The 12,904-nt window shown below is 52.7% G+C and overlaps 1 protein-coding gene across 3 annotated transcripts; it reads left to right on the top strand.

The window, feature by feature from the left end:
• Positions 1-451: 451 nt before the first annotated feature.
• TMEM61 (transmembrane protein 61) lies at positions 452-11,757 on the top strand. Of its 3 annotated transcripts, none has more exons than XM_066325576.1 (3): positions 452-576; positions 8,941-9,349; positions 11,427-11,757. In XM_066325576.1, exons 2-3 carry the CDS (start codon positions 9,003-9,005, stop codon positions 11,710-11,712), a joined length of 633 nt encoding a protein of 210 aa, XP_066181673.1. In that variant the 5' UTR covers positions 452-576; positions 8,941-9,002; the 3' UTR covers positions 11,713-11,757. The 3 variants fall into 3 exon arrangements, with proteins under 3 accessions (XP_066181673.1, XP_066181674.1, XP_066181675.1); XM_066325577.1 differs by lacking the exon at positions 452-576 and adding an exon at positions 5,531-5,588; XM_066325578.1 differs by lacking the exon at positions 452-576 and adding an exon at positions 5,858-5,995.
• The last annotated feature ends 1,147 nt before the right edge of the window (positions 11,758-12,904 follow it).

Here is a 12,904-nt window from a genome sequence, read left to right as displayed (position 1 = left end):
TAGGCAGTCTCCTCCAGCTGTTTCTTCACATGCATCTTTGCCAATGCCTGTTACTCACATTCACATCCCCATCTTTCTTCCAAGACAGTACAGAGTCAGTTTTTCTCTGACAGATCGAGGGAAGAGATGGGAGCAACGTGCTCTTACATCTCCATAGGAGAAATCTCCTGCTAGTGCTGTTTCTTTCAGGCAGAAGTCAGGAGAACATCAGGAGTGTGGTCTCCTCAGAGCCTCATACCACAGAGCTAACCAGAGTGCGTGGCAAATTCCCCACTGAGGGAGCTGTGGCACTGGAGATGAGTGTTGATATCCTCTGACTCTTTTAATTCCATTACAGAGAAACTGCAGCCTGTAATTTCCCAAACTCACCTCCTGTCATTTCTTTCAGAGCTTCCAAATTGTCTTCAGTTACCTAGAAACCCATGTAAGGAGGTGTGGATGTTCTGGGTAAAAGCGAGGCAAGGTGTGCGTGCAGAAACCACAGAGCTCTTACTGGGTCAGCAGCTGATGTTGCAGATGAGCTTTGAAGAAAGCAGACAGGCTTTTGGGCACAGCAGGGCACCAAAGGCATCCCAGGTGAGTGTTTCACTGAATTAGAAAGGAATTTCTTGCAGGAATCTTGTACAGACTCTTTATGTTGGTGTGCATGCAAGTGTGCATATGCTGCCTCAAATGTCCTGAGAATGCTGCTCTCCTGGATTCTTAAGTACTGTAGATTTGTAAAGAAGTTAGGCCTGTAGGTAAGCCACTGGTGTGGTACAGTAAGTCCTATATGAGTCCTTTGCAATATTGTTTGACTTAACTGGTAACATAAGTTAAATGTGTTAGGATTAAGTGCTGTTAAGTTGAAATGCTGTTTATTGAAGAACTGTTGTGCCTTTAGGATGTATTCCTTTTCACCTTATCTTCTCCTATCCTATTGTCTTCCCCAGCCCAGCCTTCACATAGATAATGTTGGGTTGATATCAGTTTGGATTGATTGCCTTTAGATTTTTTGTTTCTATTTTTTTTTTCTCCCTGTGATTTAACCACCTAGTAATAGAGTAATAGAGTAAATCTTGCCAACAAACTACGTTGTGCTGTCGCTTTTTTGCTGATACCTTTGCTGGCGTTTCTTTGAGAAACCTTGGAACCCTCTCCCTCTCAGCCATTGCTTGTGTCTCTCCCCAGGCTGTCATGCTTCCAACAAAATGTTTGCAAGGTTTGCTGGCAGCATTATAACCCTCAGCCACCTCCCAGCACAGCACACTGATGTACCCAAGTGCTTGTGGGCTGCCCCATGCCAAGGCAGGCAGTGGGATAATGCAGGGGCGTTGGAAAAGGAAAAACAGCTGTGGAACATCTGGGACAGGTGTGTGGTGGGCACTGAGGGCCTCACACGTGGTGGCAACCAGAAGAGCTAGATGGCTGCTCCACCCTTTTTCTCTAGAATTTGTAATTAATGCTGCTTCCAGCTTCTCTTTTGCACTTTTGTGCTGAAAAATAAACAAAGCTGGTAGTTCATCTCACACCTAATGCTGAGTTCACTGGGAAGCAAATATAGCCAGCTTTGTGTTTAATCAAAGTTCTTGCTGCTTCTTTGAACATCAGCATTCGGAATCAAGGATGCATAGGAACTTCAAGCTCAGGTATCCAATGTGTGCAGTAAAGCAAGCTGCTGCTGTGTTTCAGCAGCCAAGGCATGTCTCCCAAAGCTCTCTCTGCTCGGGTATGATAGATGTGACTGACATCAGGCTTGACTGAGGAGCCTACGGGGCTGGAAATCAATGTTTCCTCGCTGCAGCTCACACTCCAGCAGAGCTGCAGCAGCTGTGGCATGTAAAACACATTGCATGGTGTGTTACCCACGTGTACCACAACTGTGGTGCCTCTTCATGGAGAAAGAAAGAAGCTCAGACACGGGGCTTCCCTGAGGCAAAAATCTCCAGGAGCTCAGGAAAAGTTTTGTCTGACTAAAGGCTGGGCTGAGACCTCAGGATTTAACTCTTTTCATCCCCTGTCCCTTGTTATGCGTATTTCCAATCCTTTGTAGATTTTATTGGAAAGCTCCTAGGAAGCTCCTTCTGTCCTTATCTGCAACACAGAAATTTCCCTTACAGGAAACCAAAGCTTAATCATACTCATTTCTCTATACAACAGCCCCAAGAGAACTTGGCACCTCAGCCAAGTGCTCCTGTTCTAACACAAGTCCCAAACGAGGAGCTGAAGGAATTTGAGAATATTGCTTGTCCATAAAGCCCTCTGTGAATGATGCTATCAGTACCTTCCAAGTCCCTCTCCAAAACTTTCCACCACAGTTGTTTTCCTCAGTGTGGTACAGATTTACAGGCTGCTGGTTGGGACATCATTACAGTTGAGTAAGAAAACATTTAAGCTTTGAAACACTCACAGGTTTTGGGTCCAGTGGCTTGCTAGGTGATGGACATATCTAATGAAGGAACCACATCAGAAACTGATATTAAACAACTTCAGACACATCTTGTTCTTCTATTAAAATTCAAACTCAGTAAATCCATTGGAAAGAGATAATAAGATATATTACAAAGTGCATATTATGGTACAAAAAAGGATTTATTCAATAAAGTCTTGGGTCAAGATCACAGCTGGTCTGCAGAAGGAGCATTTGTATGTGAACTAACCAAAAAACCACACACCACTTTGTGGTCAGGGGACTGATTCTGTTTCACATCCAGATGCTTGGCTTTTCCTGATGGAGACCACAAAGGAGTGCTCCTAAACCCTCCAGCAGGACCAGCACAGGGAGATCCATGTCCAGCTGCAGGTTCAACCCCAAAGGACACTGGGGAATGTCTCATCATGTGAAGAAGTAGGACAAATATTTTCAAAGCCTGGGTTTGCTGACTGGCTTAAGTAGGAGTGCCTGAGCCAGTATATCAACTAGCACGACTAATTAGGCATTTTAAGAAGATGCAAATTAAGGCAAAGATAAACAGCAGGAGATTTCTCCTTTGCTTTACACGTGCTGGATGCAGGAACTCTCTCCCATCTGCACATCCTCATCCCTTATCAGCCTGGCAGGCTGCACCCAGTGTGCCCAATGGCCCATGCTAAGGGAAACACGAGGTGTGCCAGCCCCTGGGAGTGGTTTCTCCGTGGATCTGGACAACATGGAAATGTTACACCTGCAGAGATGTGAGCCCTGAAGCCACATCAATGGCTCTTTAGTGACTCTGTCACAGGGGGTGTGACCAGAGGTGCTTGCTGGGGGCAGCTGGACATGGGATGAGTGCCCTGTGTGCCAAATCACTGATGGACACCTGTGGCCTGGCTCAGGGAGCCTGTGCTCTGGTCTTGGTTCATCCAAATTCATTCTTGACTTGGTGCTCTTGGTATCACAAATCCTGTCGTGACAGGGCAGAGAGTGCATGCGTCTGCACACACAACCCCCCTAATGAAAAAGCTGGCTTATTTATCTTGATTATACAGTGAAATGCACTATTTTACATGTGATTTGCTGCAGCAGCAAAATTAGGTGAACAGGGAATCAAAAAGCAGCACTTTTTTTTTTTGTGCCAGCAGCATTGCTCAGGCTCAGCATCCTTACCTGGGGGAGGCAATTACTGGAACAATCTCTTTCCCAGTTCCTCCTTTGTTCTTGTTCTTGCAGGGGCTGTAACTGTCTTTTATATCTCCTTGTTTTCTCCACTGCAGTTTCACCATACATGGGATGTTTTACATATTTTGCACAGATATTCTGTCTTTATCCTGGAGAAGCCCTTTCCCTGTTGCAGCACCTTGTCCACCAGCAGGAAAGTTCTCAGAGAGGGAAAACACATTTTGGCCAAGGTGCTGCTAAGCAGACAGAGTGAAAACTCAGCACTTCCAGCCTCTACCTTATGGTGGAGTATTTGTCATGGGTTTGTGGCTGCCTGTAGGCCACATCTCTGGGCAAGGCAGAAGGTTCTGGGTGGTTATGAGGCTGAAAAACCAGTGTGCTGGCACAAAGCCATCTCACTCCGCAGCCCAGTGCTGGGAATGGCATGGAGCTGTGCCCTAACACCACCTTCAAGGGCTTCAGATGCTGTTTGACAGTCAAATTTCAGTTAAATACAATATCTGAGCAGGTGAGGAGCAGAAACAGTTGTCTTATTGTTCTTCAACAGAGTGACTGCTGATTCGCAGTGCCCCCACATCACTGGGGGATGGCCTTGGGGACATCTGCCCCAGGCTTCTCTTGGATGGGCACCCAACCTGCTGCAGGGCCACTCCTGTGTGAGCCAGCCCTCTGTGTGCCTCAGTTTGCCTTCTGTAAAACTCCACAGTGGCTGCAGGTAAACGGGGGTGTACACCCGCGTGTTCTCAGCTGGCCTGAGCGGCTTCTGATCCTATAGGAAGCAGATATGAATACCACCGGGGGATTTGCATCAGTCCCCGCAGCATGTGCAGGTAAACCTTGAGCTGGTTTTGAGCTGGTGAGATGAGGAGCTCCCAGGGCATCCATAGGAATGCCTCTGGCTGTCAGGGATGCTCAGCTGTAGCCCAGGAGCAGCGTGGTGGATGGGTGGATCTGTGGATGTGTGAGATGCACAGGCACAGCACGGTACAGCAGCTCTTGATCAAATCTCTCTCCAGCTCCGTGATGAGGAATTGTGCCTGAATCCCAGCATGGGTTTGTGATGCTCTCATATTGACTGCATGTCCTGAATGTCCTGAAACTTGGATCACAGCACCCTGAGCTTGTTTAATGTCCAGCTGTCCTGAGTGCTGCAGAGTAATGGTTTTAAACTAAAAAAAAAAAACAAAAAAAAAAAAAAAAAAACAAAAAAACAAAAACAGTTAACTTAGATTAGCTATAAAGTAAAAACGTTTTTTTTACGGTGAAGTTGATGAAACACTGGCACGGAGAGGTGGTGAATGCCCCATTCCCGAAAACATTCAAGCCCAGGTGAGATGGGGCTCTGAGCAGCCTGATCTAGTTGAAGATATCCCTGCTGGTTGCAGAGAGGTTGGACTACACGGCCCTTAAAAGGTCCTTCCAAAACCAAACCGTTCTAGTTCCATGAACGAGGAAAAAGGGCCAACTTTAGCATAGAGTCGAGGAGAACTAAAGCGGTCACAAAGCAACGCTGGGGCAGAGACCCTTCAGCGCTGCAGCGTGGGTGTCCCCCACATAGGACAGCAGCGATGTCCCCAGGACAGAGGTGTCCCAGCCGCAGGGGACCCTCCTCGGGCTCTGCATCCCGAACTCCCGGGAGCGCCGCGCCCCGACGGGACGGGATGGAACGGGATGGAACGGGACGGGATGGAACGGGACGGGATGGAACGGGACGGGATGGAACGGGACGGGATGGAACGGGACGGGACGGGACGGGATGGAACGGGATGGAACGGGACGGAACGGGAGGGAACGGGACGGGATGGAACGGGACGGGAGGGAACGGGACGGGAGCGGGAGCGCGCTGCGGAGAGCCGGGAGCCGCCCGCCCTGCGGGCTGTGCCGTGCCTGGAGACAGCTCCGCTCCCTGCCCGCCCCGAGCCGCCGCCGCCCCCCGCCCGCCCCCGGCCCCGCCCGCCCCGCGGGCCGCGCTCGGCGGAGCCGCTCGGCCGGAGCGGGGCTGCCGCCGGCGGTGAGTACTCGGCGGGGCCGGGGCGGCGGGGGGACACGGGCATCCCCCGGCTGGGAGCTGTGCCGGCCGGGACAGACCCCCGAGGGTACCGCAGAGGGGACGTGGGGCTCAGGCGTGGCCCCGAAGGGTGGCTGAGGGGACACGTGTGCTCTGTCCTCTCTCCTCTGTCCGAGTCTGCCTCCGGAGGCTGAGCGCACCCGAGTTCTTGGATGCTCTTCCAAGGTATTGCTGTCACTTTGCTTTGAATGGGGATCAATCCCTCGCTGATAACTGTCACAAGAAAATAGCAAATTTGGATAAAGGCAGGAAGGGATCTCCCTAAAGGCGTGCTCGCGCTTTGGTGCATCCCTGCCCGGCGTTCTTCTTCTGGGATTAAAGGTCTCCAGCCCCGCACGGAAGGACGGTCTGTAAGTGCCGCGGAGGGACGGGTGTGGAGGTGGATTTCTGCTTGATGGCGGTGGGAGATGTTCAAAACTCTTTTCTTTTCTCGTGTTGCTTGAAAAGAGCGTTTTTCTGAGTAATGCTTAGTAGACCCTATGAATCACCATCTGCAGAACTTTATATGGGGGCTGCTATTCTCAGCATCTCACTGGAACTATGTAAACTACCAACATTCGTATCTGTTTGTACGTGCAACGTGCAAATCTATTCCCTGGAAAACTATTTCAGAGCGGGTCAAAGGAGGAGACAGGGCAGAACAAAATGTCAGGGTGGTTCGGAGAGTGGAGAAGGGTGTTTGAGAGCCGGCAATTGCTGTGGCTCCGTGAAAACTTGTGCTGGGGATGCTCATGGGGAGGGAGAGCTGCTGTGCAGATGCTGAGTGCCCCGGGAGAGGAGCTGGGAGAGCCGCAGCCTCGCACCTCGCTCCCTGCCTCTGCTCCTTCAGTCTCTTCTTCCAGCGCTTGTGTGCTGAGAAAACCCCGCGGGTCTTTCGGAGAGGCTCAGGAGAGCTGTGGCAGCCCCAGAGGTGGTTTGGGAAGGGGCCGGTGCGGTGGCAGTGTCACCCAGCGGTGGCGATGTCACCCAGCGCGGCGGGGCTGCCCCCGCACAGGCGCTGCGGGAACACGTGCGGGGAGGCTGGGGGAGCTCCCTGCGCTGCATTTGTCAAGAGAGAGAAGAGTTTATTCTCTCGAGCTGTCAATCCATCACCTCCCAGAGGCTTCTCCACCTTCTCTCTGCCTCCCCCTCGTTGCCGGCTCTCCCAGATGTGCTCAGTGCTGGAGGCTGCAAAATTCCCCGTGCCCGGGGAAGGGGAATCACAGCATCTCCTAAATCTCACCAGTGAAATCAGAGCATCTCCCAAGACTCACCAGTTTGACCCCAGAATGAGGAGAGGGTTTGTTGCTCGAGGTGAACATTTCAATCTTGCTCCAGGTTCAGTCCAGTGTTTCAGTTTGGAGTGACCTGACATTTCCACACAGTTGGATTGAGAGCTTTGCTGTAGGTTTGGTTTTGGGATTTTTTTGTTTGTTTGGTTTTGTTTGTTTTGGTTCTGTGGGTTTTTGGGGGGGTTTTTTTGAGTGATTTTTTTTCCCTAAACAATTTGCTGAAATTTCTTACATGAAAGCACATTGCTGTCCAAAGGAGTTGCATTCACAGGTCATTGGGGTCCTTGAGCTCTGCTGAGCATCTCCTGCTGCAAGGCGACCTGAGTCCAGCTCTTCTGTTGTGTCCTGCTCATGTTCAGTGGTGGTTAGGGGGATGCTGATCCCTGACAGCCTCTAATACCATCTCCAGCAGTCTCCTCTCCTTTTCAGCTCAGCCAAGCCCCTTCCATTCGGGAGGGAACATCCAATTACAGAGGGAAGCTGTGCCTCTCTCAGCCCAGGAACATGACTGCCTTCCCAGGGGGTGGCCACAACTGATGACCACTGGCCACTGACCACGGGCAGCATTTTGGGGTTGTGACCCTGGAACAAAAGTTAGAGTGAGCTGTTTGGGCTCCCACCCCTGCAGCTTTCATAAATCTCACTTCTCATCAGATTCCTTCCTGAAATGTCGATTAGATCAAGTAGTGTTTCTTTCACTACAAGGTAATTTGGCTTTCCATTTAGTGGGCCCATCTGATAAATAACAGCTTGAAATAGCTTAATTCCACCTGATCTTGACGACACCAAGTCCATGCTGGACTTCTGCTCCCTGCCTAGCTCTGGTTCTGCACTCCCAGATCTCAGGGTACAATTTGAGACCCTTCTGTAGGAGATGAGCCCTGCCTGGAGGAATGGAGACCAAAGCCACAACATGTGTGTCCTGTTACTGACACACAGGCAGAGGTGACAGCTGAGTGTGGGTCATCCACCAACCTCTGCTGGAGCTCCTCCTCTGTCCTGGCAATTCCTCATGTGCAGGCTCTCTGCTGGCACTGCCACCATGACAAACCTTCACAGTGGAGTCACCCGGGACTGAATCTGTTTGGGGATGTTGGTGCTTAATTCCCACATGGTCCAAAGCTTTTTGTCCACTGAGAAGTGGGAGCTGAACCTGCATCTTCTTGCTGGGCCAAGAGAGGGACATGGTGGGACCTCTCTGCCTCCCTGGTTAGTTGGTTTAGTTGGGAGCTGGAGGTGTGCAAGCTGAGGGAGCAGATGCTTGCTGTTTGCTGGAGAAAGCAATGGGAACTGAGATCAAAAACCAGTTCCCTCTCCCCAAGTTTTCCAGCACCAGGGAAACTCTCTTCATGTGACATTTAGCTGAGAAGGGCCATCCAGTAGGAACATGTGGCACTACCTCACCGGTTTTCTTGTCAAACCAACTCCAAACCAGCCTGAGAGGGAGGGTGATAACACCTGCAGGATTGATCTTGACAGGAACTTGAGAAGGTTTGCACTGGAGCTGACCCAGGCAAGTAAAGTTTTGTTTGCCAAACTTCATGTGGATGAAGATCGAGCAGATTTTTCCAATGTCATCGGTTCTGGAGGAGAAAACAGGCACATTGATAATTCATAAGTGATAACATCTTAAATTTATGTCCCTCTCTCTGACCTCTTCCATAAGCCATGCTTTGAAAACCCAGGAAACCCAGCTGGCATTCCTCCAGCTCTGGGAGGAAGTCTGGAATAAAACCCAGAGACAAGAGCTGTGAAAGCTCCAGGAGCTGGGGTGTCCATCCTGCCTTTGTGCGAGCGCTGCGTTGTCCCTTGAAAATTTGGATGTTGGGAAGTTGATGGGTCCAGCCCGGCTCTGACTTGGCTCTTCCCAAGGGCTTCCCATCTGAGATGGTGGAAATGCCCCTTCTGATGGATAACAATAATGGTTAAAGAGGCGGCAAGCCCCGGAGACCCCCAGAAACTCCTCCGGTAAGTCTTCCACAAGTTTCTCCCGCTCAAACCCGGCACCTTTCTTTGTCTTCCAGGACGTGGGCTCTCTCATGCCTTGCCTCACTCTCCTGCCCTCCTAAAACCTTCCTCCTGAAGGATGGCAGCCGCCTCTTTCCGCTACGGCCTGACCATCACGGGGGCCGTGCTGCTGGTGACGGGGACGCTGTGCTTTGCCTGGTGGAGCGATGGGGAGGTGGGCTCCAGTGGTGGGGCTCGCCTCCTGCCTCCCCGGGAAGCCGAGGCCGTCCCCAGCTCCTCCTCCTCCAGCGCTCTCCTGCGCTCCGTCAGCTTCTTCTGCTGCGGCATCGGCGGCATCCTCCTCATCTTCGGCCTCCTCTGGTCCGTCAAGGCCAACGCCAGGGTGGTGTCCCGGCGTTACCAGTACCATTTCCCCAGGGACCTGCAGTATTTCACGGCGGAGCCTCCGGAGAAGTGGAACTGCAGGTGGGAGCCTCGTCCCTGCCGGCGCCTGGGTGGGCAGAGGTGGAGGATGGGTCCGGCTGTCGCTGAGGCTAAACCCGCTCCCAGCTTTGCTGGCTGCTGAACTCACAGGGGCAGCAACGCTGCTCTGTGCTCTTCTCCTGCTCCCCGAGCTGATGCTCACTAATGTCATTAATGGTCATTAATGTCAACCCCAGCCCCCGCTGTCCCCTCCGTGCCCAGCTGCATCCAGCTCTCCTTGCCCTGCAGGGCCATCACTAGCCCGGGGACACATCTCCTTAGCAAGGCCACCAAGCAGAAGAATACATTGGTTTTCTGGCAGAAGGTTTGGGTGTGGGGGCTGGTCAGAGCTCCAGTCTCGGTCTCCTGGGTTTGCAACGCTCTGTAAGGATGAGGGTGTTTGTAACATCTCTAATGGAAGCAAAAAAAATCTTTCTTGCAAGGGAGTTAAATGGAAAAAAATAATAATGGGAATAATCCTTGGAATGGCATCAAGATAGGAATGTAGGCACAAGGTCCTTTATGAAGCCCATTTCAGGGTATAGAAAGACTCCTTGCCCTGCCCTGAGCACCACTGCTGCTTTTCAGGTTCCCTGAATCTTCCAGTGTGAGCCTGAGATTTACTCCCACTTCATTTAATAGTTTTTTGATCAAAAGGCTTTGGTTGGTTTTTTTTTTCCTGGAGTCTGCTGTGGAAGCAGAGCCAGCCTGCCCTTCCCAGCGCTGCTTTATGGGGTCACAGCAAACATCTTGGCTCCGGCATAAATCGGGCTCTGGGGAAAAGCAGCACTAAGAGAAACTCTTAAGAACATTAAACCATAAAAACACAGTTGCAGTGGGAATCACGTTCCTGGTTCTCCAGGGGTTTCAGTGCCCATCTGGAGATCTGTGAGCTTGTGAGCCAATCTGGCGATCTGGGGGAGGCTCCTTGTCCCAGAGAGGGACTTTGCTGTGCCTCTGTGGGGAACGTCCCTTTCCCTGAGCTCCCAGCTCCCCTGCTGGATGGGATGCAGCACCCTGGCAGTGCTGGTGCTGCAGCAGCTCCTCCAGCCCCAGCAAAGCATCCTGTGCTGGGGTATATCCCCCTCTCCACATTTCCAAGGTAGCATCCCGTGCAAGCTGAGGCTGTTCGGCAAAATCCCTGGCAGAGGAGCCTGGGGCAGCCTGCTGAGACAGAGATCTGCCAAGTTCAGGATGGAGGCATCCCTGTGAAGCACATGGCTTTTCCTTTGGACCAGCTGTGCCCTCCCATGCCCGCTGCCTCCCCAGCACACTGGGCTGGCTTTCACCTGCAATGATGAGTTGCTTTCACAGCACCCCCAGCTTTGGGACTGCACCGTTCTGTAGGGTGCCAAGCAGGGCCATGTGCAGGGCAAAGGTTGTCAGAGGTTTTCCCTGTACACAAGCTGTGTTTGCTCAGGAAAATTCTGCTGGAAGTGGCTCCAGGCTTGGCCAGTGCAGGCAGGGCTCTGGCTGGCAGGGGAGTGGGATGTGACCACGGTGACCTGGTGCTTGTCCACGTTCTTGTGCCAAACTGCTCCCTCAGCTGTTGGCAGCCTCTGTTCTTCAGGGAGTGAACTAGAGGTCAGGCATGATGAGGATGCTTTTCTGCCCGTGGGACCCTCTTGCAAATCCTCATGGATGTCAGGGAACAGCTGACATGACACACGACACTTCAGCAAAACCTGCCCGTGTGCTGTGCCCAGTACACACGTTAATCGTGCTCAGGGATGCTCCAGACAATGGGGTTGATGGGATGTTGGGATGCTCCAGTTAAAGGGGCCCTGGGATGCTCCAGTTGATGGATGCTGGGATGCTGCAGCTGGTGGGACACTTGGCTAGCTCTGGTTGACAGGACACAGGGATACTCCAGTTGCTGGGTGTTGGGATGCTCCAGTTGGGCACTGGAATGTTCTAGTTGGGTGCTGGGATGCTCCTGCTGGGTACTGGGATGCTCCTGCTGGGTACTGGGATGCTCCAGTTGGGAGCTGGAATGTTCTAGTTGGGTGCTGGGATGCTCCAGCTGGGTGCTGAGTTGTTGAGGGTGTGCACTACTGCATTTCTTCCTCTCCCCTCGCAGCACCTGGGACTCCAGCGCCATCCCCACCTACGAAGAAGCCCTGACCTGCAGACCTGCGCACGGAGCCGCGGCCTATGTGCAGCCGCCGGGGAGGAAGGAGGAGCTCACGCCGCCGCTGTACCGCTACCTGGAGGAGGACGAGAGCTGGCAGGGCGGCCGCCGGCGCAGCTCCTCCGACAGCGCCTTGTTCCGACCCAGCCCGTCCTGGCTGGACACGCCGCAGCCCGAGGAGCCGCAGGCGACGCCTCCGCCCAGCTACGAGAACATCAGCGTCCGGGCGGTGTGAGCCGCGGCAGCCCGGGCAGGGACTCTGCGGGTTTTAGTCTTTAAACTGAGAGGAGGGTGGGCGAGCAGGGGAAGGGGGAGCCTGGCTTTTCTCCCCGCCTGGCCGAGCCGGGGGTCCGGCGCTGTTGGGGTTGCGGGTCCCGCGGGCGGTGTGTTCGGAGCGTCGGCGGTAACTGGCATGTTTGAAAGCTTTCGTATTTTTAATAAAACCACTGCTGGTTTCAGAGGCTTTGAGTTCCTTGCTCTGACCCAGCCTGGGGAGCTCCTGTCAGGCCGGGGGCTGCCTGCTTGATAAAAAATCTGCCGCAAAAACCAAATAATCCGGCCAGAGAAAGCCCAGCTCAATCTGCACCATTCGCTTCTCTGCCTTTGCAATGCCCTTTCCAGCCCTGTCTCCATCCCTTCCACCTTGCTTCTCTGAACACTGACTCGCCACGCCTCACTTCATTTGGTGTAAGAGATGCTCAGTGGGTCGTGCCTGTGGTCAGAGCATCCAAGTGCACTTGGCATTTCAGGCAGCCTCCTAGAAAAGCCATGCTGAGTGACACAGCCCCTTCCCTGCCTGCCCTCCGCGGCTGAGTGTGCAGCATTGCCCAGAGGAAAGGGCAGTTGTGGCAGAGGCTGCTGCCAATTCCTGCATCCCACCAAAATCAAGGGCTGCCCTGGGCACCCTGTGGCCCTGCGGGGCTGCAGAGGAGCTGTAGCCACGTCTAACATACTGTTTATAATGTAATTATTTGTCATAACGCAGGTGTATCAAGGGAATAAATGAGGGAATAAATCGAGGGAATAAAACAAATACTCTCTGACTGTCGGATGTGTGGTGAGAAAGAGACCCCTTTTAACACCCAGCTCCAACTTAAGTGTACACAAGGCACAGGGATACTTTGTCTTTACTCTCCCTGGGTGGACCAACCTCACTCCATCCTTTCCTGGCTTTAGTTCCTCCTTCACAGCCCACTTGCAGCCCAGTGAGGCAGCCTTAGCACTCAGCCAGAGCAAGGCAAGGTCTGTTCCAAACCCCCGACCTCGGAGCACTCTCTCTTTTCCTGTGGCAGCCCTTGAGAGCAGGACCCTGGCATCCCCCTTATCTGGGGCTGTGCCAGCTCTGATTTATGGCCAGCTCCAGCTCCAGCGCCCAGGGCTGGGAAAATCCCAACAGCACCAGCTGATCTCTGGGTTCCCATCCCTGC

The sequence above is a fragment of the Sylvia atricapilla genome, chromosome 9 (assembly GCF_009819655.1).
Source record: "Sylvia atricapilla isolate bSylAtr1 chromosome 9, bSylAtr1.pri, whole genome shotgun sequence".
NCBI lineage: Eukaryota > Metazoa > Chordata > Aves > Passeriformes > Sylviidae > Sylvia > Sylvia atricapilla.
This window is presented reverse-complemented; position numbering and strand designations above follow the sequence as displayed.

What these genes read in the sequence shown, in the direction of transcription:
- TMEM61 (XM_066325576.1), top strand. Translation starts at nt 9,003, where the DNA reads ATGGCAGCCGCCTCTTTCCGCTACGGCCTGACCATCACGGGGGCCGTG. An exon ending in CCGGAGAAGTGGAACTGCAG is followed by an intron (nt 9,350 to 11,426) that starts GTGGGAGCCTCG and finishes CTCCCCTCGCAG; the next exon opens with CACCTGGGACTCCAGCGCCA.